A 20,992-nucleotide genomic window follows, 5' to 3' on the forward strand; every position below is an offset into this window, starting at 1 on the left:
CTGCCACCACAGTGCAGAACCTAAGTGATGTTTTACCTTAAGAATGCAGGTAAAGACACTAGGCTTAAATGCTACCTCACTATTTTTTTTTTAACAATTATTACAAAACAGTTACCAAATCCCAAAACTTATTCAACTAACATTGCAAAAACATGTTCATATAATATTTAAGAACTATAGGCAGCTACAACACAACCTTGCAGCTTGGCATTCAGCCTTCTCAGTAATGGTGGCCATATGCCCTCACAGCTTGGTCACTGTCCACATTAATTCCTTTTTTTCCTCAGATTCCCTCTATAAAAGTAGCCATGTAACACATAATTACTCTTGGTCAATGGCAGTTTGCTATGAAGGTCTCACTAAGTCATCAGCTCACTGTGTCCGACTGACAATCTGTATAAGAGAGTTTAGTGGTGTTTTGACAGTGATGGAGTCATTAGTCGTCCAACAAAATACACTTCACTGCTGCTGATATGGGCTCACACTCATGCATACCACATGCAGTGTATAGTTGTGTGGACTCACACTTATGTAGATCACATGCACTGTACAGTTGATGTAGAATGTATACCACATGCACCACTGTAGAGTTAATGTGGATCACACTCATGTATTCCACATTTGAAAACACTTCTCTGCAAAACCATGTTTAGACTTTATCCTGGGATTAATTAATTATATTTTCTAACAGCTGTAGTGTTCAGTCTTCCTTCCTACTCTTATCAGCTATAAACTCAAGTGCTATAATGAGTCCTTATCTTATAAATCTCTCTAATAATGTGTAACCTCAGGTTACAAGTTTTCCTAAGAACTTTTGATATTTCATGTCAAAAATGCTTGGTTATGCCAATATCACTAATTCAATTAAATTTCACATAATTATTTAGCATCCTACCAATAATAATATAAATTATATCTTATGCCATTTCAAAAATAATGAATATTTCCCATAAGAATCAACATATATCAAAATAAATATCTTTCAGCTAAAAATGTATTTAAACACTACTTGATCTTAAGATTGACATGTTTGTGTAAGAAGTATACAAGCTTTTATAAATTACCAGCTATAAAGTCATTGCTAATATTTTCACCAGTTAATATTTTATAAAAGATACAGAGCAAAATTATTAAACAGATTATATATTTAAGTATAGAATTGTGAGCCAAACTTTTATGTCTATGAACTGATTTTGAAGGAAGCACCATTGAGTGGGTTACCTTTATCAATGCCTGGTAAAGGTTAAAGAATAGACTGGGGCTGAACGTTTTAAATCTCTCTGGAAGACGCCAGTTCTGAATGATTTCTTCATCGGATATCACGTGATGGTCCAGAGCTTTTAGAGGCCAGATACTGTTGACAAGAACATGTCTGTAGCCTTTCTTCAGGCTCACTGGGCAGTCAAACATGGTCAGCCCTATGAGGCTTACACAGCCAGACAATACACAGATGTTCTTCAGTTTGGAAAATCCATTGTCATGAAGATAGAGGAGTTTTAGGTTCTTGAGTCCACTCCAAAATTTTTTATCTGGAAGAATCTTTATCTGAAACAGTATTTAAAATATGCATTGTTCATTAAAACTCCATAGAAAAAATGGTAAAACATTTAATATAATCTAAAATCCAGTGTTTTGTAAATTACGTGTGCCTAGTAAGTAACCAAAACCAGAATTTCCAAACCTCCAAAAGATGGCTGCAAACACATGATGGAAAGGGAATAAACTACAATTAGTAGTGTAATAGATGTACGGATGCACGCACACGTATGTGTAGATAGAGATCTTTTAGTGAAAAGTCCTTAGTACAATTCCAAATGAGGCTCTTCACATAAAGTTTAAGAACTCAGACTTATTATTCATATAGACTGTACACTTAAGATGTAAACTATGGGACTGGAGACATGGCTCTGTGATTGGGAATTCCTGCTACTCTTCCAGAAGACCCAGAACACACACTGGCCAATGTACAACTCCCAGTGACTACAGGGAATCCACCACACCTTCCGGCCCCCATGAACACCTGCACTCACATACACAGACACAGACACACAAACATACAGGTTAATAGAGACAAAATAAATCTGTAAAATAACGTTAGAAAAAGTGAAGCACAGTCTAGGAGAAGGCTCTGTGTCAGGAGTGCTCACTGCTGCTACAATACTTGGGCTCAGTTCCCAGAACCCAAGTGTGTGTGTGTGTGTGTGTGTGTGTGTGTGCACGCGCGAGCGGGAGGGGGGAGGGGGGAGGGCACAACCATATAACCTCAGCTACAGAGAATCCACTGGATAATTACACAAGTGACGTGGATACAGAGAGACTCTCTACATCCATAATTTAAGGTGAATCAAATCACAATATATGCACAAGTGCTTTTACATAATTTCATTTAAAACTTTCGGATTACATGTTATGTTTTTCTTCTATGCACCTTATATTGTATGTACTTTTAAGCATCTCTTTATATTTTCAGCAGACAGGAAGTGTGGTGGTTTGTAAGAGAGGCTTTTTGTTTTATTGTGTTTTATTGCTTTGGTCCAGTGTTTCTTCACTGTGATGCTCTATATATGCCCAACCCAGGGAGTGTCACTATTAGAAGGTATGGCCCTGTTGGAGTAGGTGTGGCCTTGTTGGATTAGGTGTGTCACTGTGGATGTGGGCTTTAAGACTGTCCTCCTAGCTGCCTGGAAGCCAATATTCTGCTAGCAGACTTCAAATGAAAATATAGAACTCTCAGCTCCTCCTGTACCATGCCTGGCCAGACCCTGCCATGCTCATTCCTTCATAATAATGGACTAAACCTTGTAACCCATAAGCCAGCCCCAATTAAATATTGTCCTTTTAAGAGTTGCCTTGGTCATAATGTCTGTTCAGAGCAGTAAAATCCTAAGACACTCACTATACTCCCTCTCCTTCCTTTCCTCCCTCTCCTCCATTTTGAAATGCTAATGTATATCCTGTGCCATCATGTGTTGTGATTTTTTTTTTTATTTTGATTTTACAGAAGGATTACAGTTGAGAAATTGCATGAGTCTCAGAAGAGACTTTCAACTTTGGACTGTTCAGCAGGATTGAGACTGTGATTGACTATGGGACTTTTATAGTTGGGTTAGTGATACAGTTACAAGCCAGTGGGGGACAGGGAGTTGAATGTGATGGGTTAACAGCAAATGCCTCTTATAGGCCCATAGGGAGTGGCACTATTACGAATTGTGGCCTTGTTGGAGTAGATTTGGCTTTGTTGAAGTAGGTATGCCACTAAGAAATGGGCGTTAAGGTTTCAGACGCTCAAGTCGTGCCTGGTGTGGCTCACTATCACTTCCTGTTGCCTGATGATCTGAATGTAGAATGCTCAGCTCCCTTCCCAGCACCATGCCTACCCTGCTTCCCGATATGATGATAACTGATTCAACCTCTGAACTGTAAGCCAGCTCCAATTAAAAGTTTTCCTTTATAAAACATGCTCATGGTCATAGTGTCTCTTCACAGCAAAAGAAATCCTCTTATACCTAGAAATAGAAAACTAATAAGGTAGAAAGAGAGTTTAGATTTACAGTGTAAGTTCATTGGCATACAGACAGTAGTTGATGCTTACCTGGTTTCCATGGAGATCAAGTTTGATGAGCTTTTTGCAGCTCTGCAGTGGCTGAATGTCAGTAAGGAAGTTGTTAGAGAAGATGCACACTCTCAGAGAGATGCAGGTCTGTAGGTTCTCCATGGACTTCAGATGAAGGCCATTATACTTCACAAATACAAAATCTTTCTGATCTTCTATTATATTTTCATTATAGTGACTCCATTCCTCATGGCTGGTAAGCTCTTTTGTGATTGTTCCATGAAACATCTAGGAAAGATGGAAATTTATATTTAAGGAGGTAGGGGAAACAGAACTGAAGCCCTGAGGGCCAGCAGAAAGAATGGGAACAGGAAACCTCAGGAGGTAGGAGGTGGCAGGACCCTTTAAAACATACCAGAGAGCAGGGAGGTCAAAGACTCTCAGGCCTTAAAGTGAGGAAGCTTAGATGAAATGCCGTACAGTGGGGAGAGGGAACTTGTAAAGCCCAACTCCAGTAGAAAGAAAGTGCATCAAGTAGAGAGATGGGGTTGTCATCCCACAGTCAAAAATTCTGACGCAGAATTGTTCCTGTCTGAAAGAACTGCAGGAACAAAAATAGAGAAGAGCCTGAGGAAGAGGAGGTTCAGTGACAGGCCCAAATTGGGATCCAGCTCCAGGCCTGAAGGCCTGACACTATTACTGATGCTATGGTGTGCTCACAAAAAGAGGCCTACCATGACTGCCCTCTGAAAGACTCAACAAGAAGCTGAAAAAGTCAGATGCAGATATTTGCACCCAATCAATGAATGGAAGCTGGTGACCCCTGTGGTTGAATTATGGAAAATCTGGAAAAAAGTTGAGGAGGAGGGCAACCCTGTAGGAAGACCAGCAGTCATAACTAACCTGGATCCTCAAGATCTCTCAGACACTGGACCACCAACCAGACAGCATACACCAGCTGAACTGAGGCCCCCAACACATATTCAGCAGATGACTGCTGAGTCTGGACTCAGTCAGAGAAGATGCACCTAACTCTGGAGAGATTTGAGGCCACAGGGAGTGGGGAGCTCTGGTGTGGTGGGAGCATCTTCTTGGAGATGTGGGGAGAGGTGTGGATGTGAAAACAGGAGTGGGATTTAAGAAAGAAAGAAAGAAAGAAAGAAAGAAAGAAAGAAAGAAAGAAAGAAAGAAAGAAAGAAAAGAAGGAAGAAAGGAAGGAAGGAAGAAAGAAATACAGACAGACTCTGAAGGCTGAAAAAGTGGCCCAGAAGTTCACATCACTTGCTCCTGTCCCAGAAGACCAGCACCAACATGGCAGCTCAAACTGCCTGTAACTCCAGCTCCAGGGCGTCTGATACCCTCTTTGTGATCTCTAAGCATAGCCACATGCACATGCCATATACACATGGTCAAAAACATACACAGATACACAAATTTTTAAGATATAAATATTTCAAATGATTGCTTTCAAGTTTTAAAAATCCACCTAAAAATAAAATATATTTTCTAAGATATGGTGATAATTTAAAAATGGGTAAAATAATTTAAATAAAAACAGTATTTAATTTTCTTAAAACTTCTATTCCACTATTTCTTAAATATCTAACACTGAAAAATACCACTGTCCTTGCCAATATATTAATCAGTAAAAGACAAAATATTACTTTCCACCCAACAGAGAACATACAATTTATAAAATAATCATTTCTAGATAAGACATCAAACAAGGGATAAAAAAAAAAGTACAGCTAAGTGTAGCATATACCTCATTGCTCCACTTAAAGTCAATGTTTAATGAAAAGTACTACAAAGAGCTCATAAGTTGATAAAAGTTCAATCTTTGTGGGGAAGGCCTGAAAAGCACAGTCACAGGAGGTACAGGCATAGTGAAGGCCCCCACACAGACTAAAGAAAGGCAGCCATCTTTAAAATCTGCCTTTAATGCTCTACTTGTCCAAAAACTAGTATTAAGGGTTATAAAAACTTTAGAGTTTGAATTTAAAACTTTTATATTCATGTTTATTATGTAATATTTTATGGTACCTTCTATATCCATGAATTTTCCCTCACTATGGGGTAATTGCAGACTTCATAGAAGGTAGTTAAACAATGTCTTTCGGAGAATTCATAAGCATAAATGCTCTCTCTACCTGTTAGAACAACCAGTTTCTATTTACAGCAGATAAACAAAATCTACACAATCCAGATGAAAATAAATGTGAAAATTCAAGGGGACAGATGCTTTAATGTCATGGCCTAACACTATAATCCTCAGACTGTAATGTCACCTAATGAAATATGGTCTCTGATCTATTGTACCAGGGTCACACAGAAAAAGGGACAGGGTCTTTTAATCAGGAAATGTATGGCTATTCTGACAGAGAGTAGCCCAAATTACAAATAAATTACCCTCCCAAATTTAAAGCCACAGACCTAGGACTGACACATCCCGTTCTGTAGACCCTGAAACGCAGGCTGCACCCACACTGTATCTCACTTACTTTAAGCACATGGCTATGGAATCCTCTCCTTGAGTTTTCCTGCCAATGACTTAGGTTTTTTTTCCATTTTCATGTAAAGTTTTGTTTACTTTCGATGATAAGGACTTACAAACAGGCAATTATGGCATGTTTCAGAATAGAAAATATGGCTCATTTGGAGTCAGTACCTGTTCCACAAGGCATTTTAGAGTAAGACTCATACAATAAATGTGTCATTTTACTATGATCGTGTGCTTAATTTTAAATATTTTCATACAATATACTTTGATCATTTCTTCCCTCTACCAACACACTTCCAGTACTCCACCAACTTTATCTTCCCTCAAAACAAACAAACAAACAAACAAAACAACAACAATCACCCAAACAAAGACACTGGTGTAGGAAAACCTGTCCCAGGTGACATTCATTCTCTAGGACACATCTCCTAATCTTCCTAAAAAGTCTCTCAGCCCCTCTATCTTGAGACCAAGCATTCAAATATATGCACCTATGGGAGACATCATCATCCAGGCCATCACACTGCTGGAAGGCACTATGCTTGCTTCCAGAGGAGAGACATTATCAAGATCACATATAGGTATAAACCCTGTGAGCTACAATAGTGGCCTTACTGCAAGGAGCGAACAAGTGTGATAATGGCCCAAATGTTACAGTAGTAACCAATTACTGTAAATCGGATTTAAGGTCCTCTCCATAACTTGAAACCCATACCTGACCCTGTTAAGAAAGCCAAGAACCTGAGACTATATAGGTCATGGGTACTAGGGTAAAACGTAATATTATTAGTCTGCTAAATAAATATAGCAATAAAATGACTCAGAATGATGTATTACTATACCCATAGAAGAGTGCTTCATCCAACCCTCATTAGACAAGCTTCCTCTTGCATTAGATGATAACTAATTCAGGGACCTAAACTTAGACATGTAGCTTGTGAGACACTTTGGAACACTCTGCCATAACTAGCATATCTTTATCTCATCTCTCCTGCAAAGGGTGTTTTCTGTTGTTTTAGGTCAACAGAAGAATTTAGAGGTATAGAATTTAGAGGTTTTTCTTATAATGATTCAACTTCAAAGTTCTCCATTATTAAATTAGTATTATGAAGTAATATGTATTTGTTATAGTGAAGAGCCCAGCAGAGATCTACAGGTTACTACTTCTCACAACAAGGCCCACACTTGTCATTGCTATTATGTGGTCTTCACTCACTATGGATAAACATCAAGGACCCTACTTTTGGATCATATCTGTGCTTTATCTTGTCATGGACGGCTTGTCTTTAAAAACACTATTTTGTGTTTCCATCAGCAACAAGCTGAAAAATTATTCCTTTACATTCTTACTAGTATTTGGTGTATTGGTATTTTAAATCATGGCCTGTCTGGTAGCTATATAGGGGTACCTAAATTTTTGAATTTAAAATTCCTACATATATCTGATGCTGTGTTTTGGTTTTGCCATCTGAGTATGTCCTCCAATGAGGTACTTCCTTCTTTAGCTTTTTTGACCATTTTTTTGGTTGGCTGTTTGCTTACTGTTGAGTTTGAGTGCCTTGTATTATTTTGGATACCAGTGTTTTACTAACTATGTTTTGCAATGCTTTCTCCAAGGCAGTCACATTACTGGTTATCTTCTTAATTCTCCTTTTTAATCCAACACACAAAATCATATTTTTACAAACATGTTTTATAAAACCAACATCCATCCTTATACAGCATCAAGATTCCATCTCTAATTAAAAGTGACATGCTTCACTGCATCATGTATAAATAATATATATAGAGAGATAGATAGGTAGGTAGATAGATAGATGTGTAGTTTTATATAGCCACATCACTGTACATGAAGCTTTCATCTGAAATTATTCATCATTCTGATTATTCCATCTCATTTACTTTAACTTTTAAACAATATAGATATTCAAAGAGCTTTATCTCTCTTCTTTTGTTAAAGTTCATTGGGTTTATTGTATGCTGCCAATATCCTCATGAGTGGGGCCATCTACTAAAGCATGGTTGACTTACCAGAGAGGCCACAGCCTTAAAGAAAATTGACTCAGCCTTTCCAAGCAGCTATGAATGGTCCATAGTCCCTCAGGTAGAAACAGGACTTATATAAGCTTTAACGACTGACCTAGTAAAATCCACTTACTGGTATACTAGTGAAAAGAATTTCATGAGGGGTAACCAACAACTTTCTGATTTGAATTTAAGAATTTAAGTCACCCTCCATAAATAGAGCCCATATCTAGCACCGCTATTAGAATCACAAATGTGTGGCCAGACAGGTCATGAAGCTCTACTGTAGAACCTACTACTACTACTAATCTGCCGAACAGACATAGCATATTAAACTAGCTCCCGCTTATCTATAGCTACACCCATAGTTTAGTGCATCTCTCAACCCTCATCAAAAAGGTTTCTTTCATTTTTTTTTGTTGTTGTTGTTGTTTTGTTTTTGTTTTTGTTTTTTTTGCAATATATGGCAACTAACACAGAGACTAATAACTGGTCAATGTGTAGAGAGTACACTAAGCAATGCTCAATTTCTGAAAAGTATATATATATATATATATATATATATATATATATATACACACACACACACACACACACACAGTGTAGGGATCACTGTCGAAGGGAGGGAGAAAGAGGGTAAGTGCCGGAGGAGGTGGAAACTGTTTTCTGGACACAGCAGGGCAGCTGCACTCATGAACTCACAGCAGCTATAACAGCACTCAAGGCCTGCCTAGCTCAAGACAGCACATTTCAGCATGCAATGGAAAGGTGGGCGTAAAGTACTATACGAGAAATTTAAATTTGGTTAATTTGTTTTCCACTTACGAATGTGTGGTACTCAAATATGTAGGCGTTTTTGACCTTTATTATTCCCTTTGGACCTCAACCTCCTTCTGTAGTTGAAAATAAATTCTCTCTCCATTCTGACAACTCACAAAATTGTCTAGCCAGCCCTGTCTTGATCTCCAGAACCACATACATGATGCACAGACACACAACAATTTCTACTATATTTGCACTTGTTTATTCTACATATCCAATATTATTACAGGTCTCCTCTTATGACTTCACTATGCTTCCCCATACATACCTTTCCTCAGCTCATTTAAATGTCATGTCATCCACTTTCAGCATCTTTTGGTAATTTCTCTCACAATCCACACTTATTTATTGGACAGGTGTTGTTGGTTAAGTGTTTCTATAATCTAAGCAATTTCTCCCCATCTTCCATTATTGCCTTTTAAATTTCCACCAAGTCTTTCCTGTTTGTGTTGCTTTAATAGACTCCAAATAAAGCTCTCTACTTATATTCTTGCCATACCCACCAACATACAGAATTAAATGCCGAGGTCAAGGCTTTAAGTGAAAAACTAAGCTTACTCAGAAACTTAAAAGTTCATAGGGAGCTGCTATGCAGAATTCTGAATTAGATTTTAATGAAGAGAAGCTTCTCAAGTCAAATTGTAGTGGTAAGATTTCTGGGTTTCAGACTGAAATGGCTTCCTCGAATATCGTTCCTCTCAATGTACTATGTGAAAGATTAAAGAGATTAACCTGTAGTACTGGATATAAACTTATGCACTCTACAAGAGAAACACATATAACCACTCTATGAAAGTGTATTAAGACTGACTCTTTCCAATATCTGGCACCTTTGGTTGAATCTCCTTGAAGCAAGTGAACAAACTGAGTGTGCAGTGCTGGCTAAAGGCTCTAGTTCAGTACTGGGCCTGGGAAGTTGGACAAGGGAAGGGTGCAGAGTGGTCTGGCCCACCAGAAAGCATCCCACAGAGCGGAGCCTCTCTCTGGTTCAGGGGCCTGGCCTCCCTGGGAGGCTTCTAACAGGAATAGGAGCTCGGTGCGGGCAGGTCACCTCAGCATCTGGGTGGTGGATCCACTAATGGTGGGCGGGTTGGTCTTCTCGGTCGCACCGCGGGCTGTCAAACGCGGTAAAGCAGGAACCCAGATCCCCGCACAGCCGGACCCCGCTAGGTGCCCGCCCATCTGCCCCACAGATCGTTGCCCGGGAAACGCCGCTTGCGCATGCTCACGCCATCCTAGCTTTCCAAGTCTCAGGTAGCTTCCAGGGCCGCGGTGACGTGGCGAGCACCACCGAGGCGGGGCGGGGCGGGGCGGGGCGGGACGGGGCGGGGTTTCGGAGTGCGCGTGCGTGCTAAGTGTGCTCCCGGAAGTCGGCCATGGCGTCTCTCCGCGAAGCCACCCTGCGGAAACTGCGCAGATTTTCTGAGCTGAGAGGTACCAAGGCGGAACTCAGTTCTCTGCCCCCCTGCACGGAGAGCGCCTTCCCAAGGACCCCGCGCAGCTTCCTGTCCGCTACCCCTTCCTGTCCTCTCCATCCTGGCCAGGCCAGCCAGACTTTTCCCTTCTCCTCCTCTCTGTGCAAACCTAAACTTAGATGTCAGGAAGGAGTAGTAAGAGAATTACCAACGGGAAGTAACACTGGCTTAACTCAGTGGTAGAAGTCCTTTTGCTTAGAGTCTGCAGTCGTCGTTACCTTGTTTCTTTTCTTTTCCCAAGCCCCCTGCTTAACTCCACTTTATTCCAATGTAAACCCCAATACGGAGGAAATCATGACCTTAAATTTGCTAATGTAAGTTTGGGGTACAGCTGTCTGGTAAAATTGATATTTATGAGTGTCTAAAATGTACGGAGTTATATTTGGATACCAGAATGATTGGAACTATTAAATCCTAGCTAACATCTCTGTCTCTCTCCTCTCCTTCCCTTTCCCCTTTCCCCTCCTTTCCTACCTATTCTCCCTTCTTATCTCAGTCCCTCCCTCCCTCCCTCTTTCTCTTTCCCCTCCCTCTCATTCTCTCTCAACTTGTTAAAAACCTTATTAATATTTTTGTTGATTAGAGGGTTCCACTGATTCCTGAAAGTGCAATTTGTCATTTAATGAGTTCATTGAGAAGTTTAGTCCTGGGGTTTGTGTTGTATTCTGATTGCTTATATAAAGTGTAGTTTGATCATCGTAAGTTAATAAAAAATATTAGAAGCTAGGACTGGTGTTGCAAGTCTGTACTGCCATCTACTTGAGAGGCTAAGGCAGTAGGAACGAGGTTCAAGACCTACCTGGATTGCACAGACAAATAGACTGTGATAATACATAGATAGATAGATAGATAGATAATAGGTAGATCGATCGGTCGTTTGGTAGATAGATAGAAAATAAATATGAGTTCAGAGCCAATCTGTCAAGTAGTGGAAGGGTCCATGATTCACTGAAGAATGAGTCACCAAAGAATGATGCCCCAGATTCAAACAGTATGTAAACACAAAAAGTATTCTGCAGAAGTCCAGCCTTCTGGGTCTCCCATTACCAAGATAGAGAGACCCTGAAGTGAACTCGAAGGCCCAATTTCAAGCACATTAGAGGAGTTCTGGGGTAGGTAGGCTTTGCCTTCCTCTATCTCTAGTCAAGTGCAGTAGTGAGAAAGGGGGAAGTATAGAATAGAACTTCAATCTGTAACTGAATGTGAACAATGACTTGCAATAGCTTTGAACCAGCCTGTCTCAACCCTCTCAAACGTAAGATACTAAATTAATTAGATAGATAAATGAAGGATTATGAGCATAGCTCAGTGATAGAGCTGGCATGCATAGGACTCTGTGGTTATTTCCCAGTACCACAAAAGAAAAGGAAAGAAAAAAATGATAAGCAACAATAACAAAAGACCACATTCCTAAACAAAAACATGGAAGGAGTGGATCCTTGAGTTGAAATTTCTCAGCCAGCGACATTAAGGGCCCTGATTCACAAAACTTGCTTTTAGAGGGTAATGTTTGCTTGTTTGTTTTGTTGGTTGGTTGGTTGGTTGGTTGATTGGCTGGTTGTATCCCCTTCTTAGTTTGGAAGATGGTAATGATTATCCTTTGTTAGCCCCTGTTTTGAAATAGGCAAACTTGTAAGTGAGATGACTGATAATATTAAAAGGTTTCTTGCTATTTTTCCAATAGGCAAACCCGTGGCAGCTGGAGAATTCTGGGATGTGGTTGCAATAACAGCAGCTGATGAAAAGCAGGAGCTTGCTTACAAGCAACAGTTGTCAGAGAAGCTGAAGAAAAAGGAATTGCCTCTTGGAGTTCAATACCATGTTTTTCCGGATCCTGCTGGGACCAAAATTGGTACACATTTCATGGGGGTGTTTATAAAGGATTCTGAGAAAAATAATAATTGAAAGATAATTTTTCTTTGTTTATAGTTTATAAACTGTTTATCTCTATACATGGCCTTTAAAAACTTTAAGATCTGAAACTTAACTTTTAAAATGATAAAAGTCCAAATAAAGGTTCTGAGCCCCTGTGACTTACAGAGAAACTTGTCCAGAACATTATTTTAAAGATTTTTTTTTTTTTGCCTCAGTACAATTTATACTGGAATTTGCTGGAAGTTCTCTTAAGATCTTTCCCAACTGAGCAACTGAGTCATTTCATGAAGTAGTTTGATGGAGACAACAAATCAGGAAGCTGATGTATATACTTGGCCTCTGAGGACCAAGTTATGGGAAACAGACAAACAAGGACCACTTACTTACAGTGTCGTAGAATATTTACTTAAACCCTGGAGAATTCAACTTTGTCATCATTGCAAATATGTCAATTACATGTCACCTTTGAGTCCTTAAGGAGAGAACTGCAAAGGATTTCTTCTACTTTTGTATTGTTATTCATTAAAAGAAGGCCAACATTCATCTCTCATTTACTTATTTACTTCCTGTGTTTAGACTGTAAATAGGAAGATTTTATAAAAATGTATCACTAAACCTGTGGCTCATGTGATAAGTAAAGCTGAAGCCTCTTCGTGCCAGGACAAGATACGTGTGCACAGCCCTGGCGTTCCTCTCAGTTTCCACTCCCGGTTTACTCCTCACAGGAAGAAGGTTAGCACCTGTATGATGTCTCTTCTATAGAGGAGAATTAGGTATACAGGATGTTAGCAGTGTTTAAAATATTTTGTACAACCAGGTTCTTACAATAAAAAAAAAAAAAACAAAAAAACCAAAACCCTCCAACTACTGTGTTAACAGGGTTGTGTCATGTGGAAGAAGCCATTGGACAAGTTGTATGTTGGCAAGTGCATATCAATTTACAGTCTCCAGTCTCAGGTCCTGTACCTTATCACTTCTATCATGACATTGAGACATTGTGAGCTTTACTCTCTGTGTTTCCTGATTAGCTGTTTGTTTGCTTAGTTACTGTAACTGATCACTTCTTCTGACAGTAACGTCAATCTGTCTACCTCCTATTGACACGTCTTAATTCACGTCTTCAAAATTGTAACATTACTTATATAAAAATATTCGTAGTTTTATCTGAAACAATATGCTTTTGAATTGTTTTTAAGGAAATGGAGGATCAACACTTTCTTCCCTTCAGTGTTTGGAGAGCCTCTGTGGAGATAAATGGAATTCTTTGAAGGTCCTGTTAATCCACTCTGGTAACTTAATGTCTACTTATTCACATTTGCCCTTGAGCTTTCTACCTTTGACACCATAGAGACTTTGTCCCCCTTGCAAATGATCTCTCTTATATTGTATTTTGTCTTAAAATTCATTGATGGTATTTTACTTGAGAAATAAATACTCATTTTTTTCTTTTGTTATGTGCAGTTTGTAAATAATAGGATTTTCACAAAATTTATTGTTAACATAGATTATTACATCATCAACTTCTATGAATGTTTTATTTCACTTTTGTTTTGCCAATAGAAAATTATTTTTGATAAAATTCATGAAAATGTGACCATTTCTCAGGAACCTTGAGGGGATTTTTGTTGTTGAGGAAAATGGATGATGATGTTGACCCTTTTGTCAAAACTTCTGCCTTGCAGTTACTTCTGCCTTGCAGTTTTGTCTGATTTTTAAGAGCAAAAAAGCTACAATGATTAACAGTTTTAAAAACAAAAGAAAAGGTGACAAAATATGTAAAAGCAAATAGAACATTTCAAATGAGAAAAGTCAGAAAGACAGTGTTAGAAGTTTAAATTAATATATATAATTATATGAACATTTTGGTTTCATAGAAACTTCTGTTGTTTATATTCCAGTGAGCTGAAAATTTTACCAAGGCTTAGCATTAGCCTTGGGACATATAATTGAGAATGGTCATATTTGTAGCTTTAAAGATGCTTTCTAATTCTGTGTTGCATACACAGTAATATGACTCTTTGTACAGATGACATGAACAAAATACATCTAAGTCCTGCTTTCAAGAAAAATTAACAATATAGAACAATTCATTGTCTTATAGAGTAAAAGTTTTTATTATGAGTTTAATAAAACTAATTAGACTTAGAAAATAACTAGCAATACATATAGTGAGCCCTCTGGATCCTGGCATTCCATCCACCTCTGGAGATTCAGGCAACCGTGGACAGAAAGTATTTGAGAGGAAATAAAAATGTCTCTATACTAAATATGTACCTTTTAAAAAAAAATTCCTGGAATATCTCTACATAACTACTGTTTATATAAACATGATATTGTATTAGATGGCATAAATATATTTTCCAGTAAAGCATTGTGGGCTACATGCAAATACCATGCCATTTCAGGGCAGGGAAGTCAGTTCCCTCAGATTTTGGTGTCTACCTGGAGTTGTGTCTCCATGGATGTGAGGAATAGCTGAAGATAATTCTTTTAGTGAAAACTAATATTTTCTGGTCTTTAGAAAAAAGAAACAATGAAAATTATTTTCTCTCAGATCTTGAAAAATATATTTTGTACAAAAGTACTTTAAATGTGTTACTGATTTCATGATGCCCCAGAGGACTTTAGTAAATCCCCAGGTGGAGCTGAAAGATGCCGCTATCAGCATGAAGCATGCTACAGCAGACTTTATCCCAATACACAAGTCTGCATTGCACTATACACCTTTCTCTACACTAAAAGGATTTAAGACAGGTAATGTGTTTGATAGAACATGTTTCAGGAATCAGGACATTATGGGGTTCATTTTGGAAGGGAAAAGCCAATTTAAATGAAAAAGTGGTATAATTTTTAAAAAATATACTGAAGTAAATTTGACTTTACTTTCTCTAAGTATATTTTGTAAGTTGAAGACAATACCTCATGAAATGGATGTATAACAGAGAGGTACATTTTGAAACTGTTAAACCGTTCTAGTCTTTTACACCATTTTCTATGAAGTACATTTCTAATACATAAGTTTAACCATGCTTGGAATGCCTTGTCAGAAATGTACATGAAAAATCAAGTTTTAGATATGGTCATTTTGTTGGTTATACAATTGTTTCTGAACACTGGCTAGCCAGGCTCTGTGTCTTCAAATCATTTCCTGACCTAGAGTCTTTAAAATTGCATTGCAACTTAAGATTGCTATAAGAGAAACACTTTTTGATTTTTTTAAGTCTAGATTTAATAATTCTACTCTGAATTTTGATTAAATACTTAGTATTAAATATCTTCAGATATTATACCTGGTGCTACCAGATTTTGAAAATCTCCTAAAGAACATATTTCTAAATACTTTGCAACTTTTACAGGTGGCTACAGTCAACGCCTTCCCAATGCAAGTGCTTTAGGAAAGATCTTCACAGCCTTACCACTTGGTGAACCCATTTACCAGATGTTGGAGTTAAAACTAGCCATGTACGTGGATTTCCCCTCAAACATGAGGCCTGGAGTCTTGGTCACCTGTGCAGATGATATCGAACTCTACAGTGTTGGGGGCTGTGAGTACATTGCCTTTGACCAGCCTGGCTTTACTGCCTTAGCCCATCCGTCTAGTCTCGCTGTAGGCACTACTCATGGAGTATTTGTCTTGCACTCTGACAGTTCCTTACAACATCGTGACCTTGAGTACAGGCAATGCTACCGTTTCCTCCACAAGCCCACCATTGAAAACATGCACCGCTTTAATGCTGTGCATAGACAAGGAAGCTTTGGTCAACAGGACTTGTCTGGAGGTGACACTGCCTCTCTTCCATTGCACAATGAGTATGTCTACACAGATAGCCTGTTTTACATGGATCACAAATCAGCCAAAACGTTACTTGATTTCTATAAAAGTGAAGGCCCACTGAACTGTGAAATAGATGCCTATGGAGACTTTCTTCAGGCACTGGGGCCTGGAGCAACTGCAGAGTACACCAGGAACACATCTCATGTCACTAAAGAAGAGTCCCAGTTGTTGGACATGAGGCAGAAAATATTCCACCTCCTCAAGGGAACACCACTGAATGTTGTTGTTCTTAATAACTCCAGATTTTATCACATTGGAACACTGCAAGAGTATCTGCTTCATTTCACCTCTGATAGTGCATTAAAGTCAGAGCTGGGCTTACAGTCCATAGCTTTCAGTGTCTCTCCAAGTGTTCCTCAGTGCTCCAGTGGAACAGCCTGTGTCATTCACAGTATAGTGGATTCAGGATGCTGCGTGGCCCCTGGCTCAGTGGTAGAGTATTCTAGATTGGGGCCTGAGGTGTCCATCGGGGAAAACTGCATTATCAGCAGTTCTGTCATAGCAAAAACTGTTGTGCCAGCATATTCTTTTTTGTGTTCTTTAAGTGTGAAGATAAATGGACACTTACAATATTCTACTATGGTGTTTGGCATGCAAGACAACTTGAAGAACAGTGTTAAAACACTGGAAGACATAAAGGCACTTCAGTTCTTTGGAGTCTGTTTTCTGTCTTGTTTAGACATTTGGAATCTTAAAGCTACAGAGAAACTATTCTCTGGAAATAAGATGAATCTGAGCCTGTGGACTGCACGCATTTTCCCTGTCTGTTCGTCTCTGAGTGAGTCGGTTACAGCATCCCTTGGGATGTTAAGCGCTGTAAGGAACCATTCACCATTCAACCTAAGTGACTTTAACCTTCTGTCCATCCAGGAAATGCTTGTCTACAAAGATGTACAAGACATGCTAGCTTATAGGGAACACATTTTCCTAGAAATTAGTTCAAATAAAAATCAATCTGATTTAGAGAAATCTTGAATATATTTTGCCCATGAACAAAATTGCAAATACACACATTTCCTATAGACCTCTGACATTTTTGTTTGTTTTAATAAAGTAATATAATAAAAATTATGTTAATATAACTGTTGTAGCTTGGTAATGAGAATGGTACAACTGACCACTTCTGCTAGAAGTATGTTCCAGGACAAAAGTCAGGAAAGATATGCTGTTTTAGATGTTTACACCATCTTAAAATTTTGCTCTTTGGTAAAGATCCATTTATGGGACACTGTTTCATTCACAAAATAAATACTTCTGTTTTATAGGATGATTTTCTAAACATGCCTTTAAAGCTTTTCTATCTTCTTTTGAAATCTGGACCAATAAAGTTCTAGGTGATATTGAGGATTGTATTACTCAAATTCTCATAGTGAGACAACACGTAACAAAATATTGTTATAAATCCTTAGAAGAAATGTCATTATTTGAGATTTTCTTTCAGGACTTTGTTCTAGTTTTATTTTATGTACATAAATGTGTTACCTGCATGTATGCATGTGCACCACATGCTTGTGGCATCCATAAAGGCTAGAACAGCTGTTCTCAACATGTGGGTTGTGACCTTTTGTGGGCTCAAACAAACCTTTGAGGGATAACCTAAGTCCATTGGAAAACAAAATATTTACATTATGATTCATAACAGTAGGAAAATTAGAGTTAAGTAGCAACAAAAATAATTTTATATTTGGGGTCACTACAGCACGAGTGTATTTAAAGGATGGTAGCATCAGGAAGGTTAAAAACCTCCGGTCTAGAAGAAGGCATTGGGTCTCTTGGAACTAGAGTTACAGATGGTTAGAACCTCCATGTTGCTTCTGTAAGTCAACCTCCTTAGTCCTATGAAAGTGCTATATAATGATGTTTGTGCCTCACTGGTCTTGCCAAAATGATATAAAAGTATGTATGTATGATTTTGTTTTTATACACTAGAACATGTGTTGCCATATCTTATAAACTATGTCTACTGGTGTATTACAGTGGTAGATATGTACACACAGAACTCAGTTGTCTGCTCAGGAGGTGGTAGGCATAGTTGAGAGCCAGTGCTCACTCGCTATGGACCTTACTTAATCTTCTCCTAGTTAATCCTTCTCCAAATCTCTTAACTTGACAGTGGACATTTACCTTGCATCATTGGTGGTAGTGATGCTGTGAACAAACAATTGGCCCAAAGAGAGGAAATTCCAATAGGCAATCTGAAGAACTCCTCAGATCGTAAACGACTGCAAGGAAGTGAAATGGGTGGGATTCCTGGTTATGCCTACCTATTCTGAAATAAACACATTAGTGGAATGTCCTCAGGTTGAACTGTAATAGAGGTACATCATATCATACTTGTGTTTAAAATACCTAAAGTACATTGTAATATCTGCTGTGGCAACTTCTATGTAAGTTTTCATAAAAATATATGATAAACAAGATATCTGTCAAAACTCCTTTATATTATTTATATAAGAATATTTGTCTTTTTGAGGTACTAGACAATAAGGCAAAGTATGTATGATACTATTTGACAATTATTGGTTAAGTTACTGATATTTCAATGGATGTTAAATGTTATTAAATACTCAAGACTAATTTAAAGTCCTATCAACGGTGAGAATTATGATTTCATGTTCCAAGAAAAAAAATATCATTAATAAAGAATACCATCACTTCCCTGTATAGTTGAAATTTTTGTGTTTTTTATAGATCTCTTATAGTTGCATTTAGACAAAAAGTTTTATTGCTCTGTGCATATATACCTAAAGGAACAAATAACATACAATGTACAGATATAATCAAGACATTTCAATATTTTAGAGCCAAGCTCTTACTTTCCTGAAATACTCAGAAATCAACTTATATTTATTGGTGACTTCACAAGTATTGACAAGGCTGCACTGTACGTTTTTTTATTCTTGAGAATTCCATACATGTATACAATGAATATAATCCTACCCATCCATCATCCCCCCAACTTTCCCATATACCCTCAACGTGTGTCCCTCACAGTTTCATGTCTTTTTGTTTTAATAATTTACTAAGTCCAGTTACTGCTTATCCTGTATACATGGCTGAAGGGCCATCCACTGGAACACATCTGTCAGTAGTCATATCCTCAAAAGAAGAATACTTCTCCTTCCTCTAGAAGCTCTTAATTCCAGTTAACTTCCTGAAAAGAAGTGGGTCCTAGATATTGTCTATTTTCTCTGAGAGATTTTGCCTATCTTGATCTTGTGCAAGAAATCCCAAGTGCTGTGAGCACATGAAAGTGACAGCCATGTCATGATTAAAAGACCACATTTCTCTCCCATCGTTATGCTCTTATATTTCCACAGCCTCTTCTTGAATGCTTCTCAGCCTTGGTGGGAAGGAGTTGATATAAATGTCCAGTTTAGGCATGAGTACTTGTCCTTTTGTTCTCAGCACCTTGAACAGGTACGCATCTCCTTCCTGCTTATCAGTATGACAGCAAAACAGTATTACATTCTGGTTTTCCTCCCAATGGTTTATATACATGAAAATTTCTGATTGCGTTATTCTATGTAATAAAAAGGCAAGTTACAACAGTCTGGTTGGAGAGCACCAGTTCTGCTCCTGGAAAAGTTATCTTTTATCTTCATGTGCAAAAAAGAAATAACCAAACTTAGTATGTGGCCAATTTGACAGTAGTTTGGCTGACCACCATTTTGAGCCATGGCAGAATTTAAGGAACGAAATAATAAAATCTGCAGATTCCACACTGCATTGATATTGCAAAATTAGAGGTGGAGGAGGAGGATACTTGTGAAGAATAACTAGCACTATCCATGTGTTGAGCCATGCTGACACCCATGCCTAAAGATGCCAGTCAAAAGGCATCATCATACACGTAGTAGCTAATACTGTTTCCTTTAGGCTGTTTAAGTCAATGGTCTTAACAATGGTCAACGGTTTGGAAGCCACCGTGTGTAATGATCTCTGAGTCATTCAACATGAATATTGCCATTCACAGCACCTTTCCAATTGCAGTAGCCTGCTGCAATCACTCTTTTCATGTCTTTCTTGGCCATGTGTCCTGTGATTATTCTTCAACTGTAATTTGGTGCAGTTCTTAGGCAATCTAATGTCATGTCTTTGGGTTTTTTTTTTTTTTTTGCTTTTGTTTTTGCTTTAAAATAAGCCATGAATTCCAGTTTGTGCTGCTCCTGTGTACATGGTGTTGGGCCATCCACTAGAACACACCCCAGGGGCTGTGCTCTTCTGTACTTTTAGAATCTGTGTTCCTGATCTGCTTTTTGAATCTCCAAACTCTTTCAAAGCTTTCAGAATCTTCACTGCAAGGAATATCTTGTGAATTAGTAGCATATGTACAGGAGAGAGAGAGAGACAGAGAGAGAGAGAGACAGAGACAGAGACAGAGAGAGAGACAGAGAGACAGAGACAGAGAGACAGAGAGACAGAGAGAGAGAATGAGAATTACCCACAGCATCCACTTTAGAATGTATGGGTGGTTCTGGTTAGTTTTAATTTATTCTCTCATCCAGGAAATAGTTAAAGATTTAAATCTTGAGGCATTTTTTTAAAAAATCACAACTATGTTGAATCAACTGCTCATTTTATTTGCTGGTGGAGAATGCAATGCATCTCAGTGAAGTTTTATACAACTGGTTTTCTTCCTATTGCTTGTAGCATTGGGTTTTGGAAATGTAAATTATAGCCACAAATATGGTGTTTTTCAGAGGGGTTTCAAAGTAGTGGTAGTAAAAACTCAGAAGCTACAAAATATGATTATGTTCATTAGTAGCATGATTACAATTTCCAGTGCACTGCCATACTGGTAAAGTCATAAATTACAAATTTTCTAATTGCACATATCTACAACAAACTTTATTATAGTTTAGGAAGAAATTATGATTGGTTAAAGTTGGTCAAACTTCTAATGA

The 20,992-nt window shown here is 38.2% G+C and overlaps 3 protein-coding genes across 4 annotated transcripts in view; 2 read left to right on the plus strand and 1 right to left on the minus strand.

Annotated features, from left to right (window-relative positions):
* Positions 1-10,178, minus strand: part of Lrriq3 (leucine rich repeats and IQ motif containing 3) — an 86,374-nt gene extending 76,196 nt beyond the window's left edge. The window contains exons 1-3 of one of the 2 annotated variants that reach the window (XM_021158005.2): positions 9,952-10,178; positions 3,593-3,841; positions 1,222-1,545 (exon numbers count right to left, since the gene is read on the minus strand). In XM_021158005.2, the coding sequence (XP_021013664.1) occupies positions 1,222-1,545; positions 3,593-3,841 (573 nt within the window). In that variant the 5' untranslated portion in view covers positions 9,952-10,178. Of the gene's footprint in view, positions 1-1,221; positions 1,546-3,592; positions 3,842-9,951 lie in introns of those variants that run through there. The other variant, XM_085835371.1, reaches the window with a different exon arrangement.
* Positions 10,179-10,261: 83 nt separating this feature from the next.
* Positions 10,262-20,992, plus strand: part of Tnni3k (TNNI3 interacting kinase) — a 311,536-nt gene continuing 300,805 nt past the window's right edge. Inside the window, 3 exon segments of the mRNA XM_085835372.1 lie at positions 10,262-10,334; positions 12,060-12,227; positions 13,447-13,539. Coding sequence (XP_085691498.1) covers positions 10,277-10,334; positions 12,060-12,227; positions 13,447-13,539 — 319 coding nt within the window. The 5' untranslated portion in view covers positions 10,262-10,276.
* On the plus strand, positions 13,449-18,749 carry Fpgt (fucose-1-phosphate guanylyltransferase). The gene is made up of 2 exons (XM_021157701.2): positions 13,449-13,539; positions 15,607-18,749. The coding sequence occupies exon 2, from the start codon at positions 15,690-15,692 to the stop codon at positions 17,058-17,060; it is 1,371 nt and encodes a 456-aa protein (XP_021013360.2). The 5' UTR covers positions 13,449-13,539; positions 15,607-15,689; the 3' UTR covers positions 17,061-18,749.

This window comes from Mus caroli, unplaced genomic scaffold, assembly GCF_978045245.1.
Source record: "Mus caroli unplaced genomic scaffold, Mus_caroli_1 scaffold_3, whole genome shotgun sequence".
Taxonomy (NCBI): domain Eukaryota; kingdom Metazoa; phylum Chordata; class Mammalia; order Rodentia; family Muridae; genus Mus; species Mus caroli.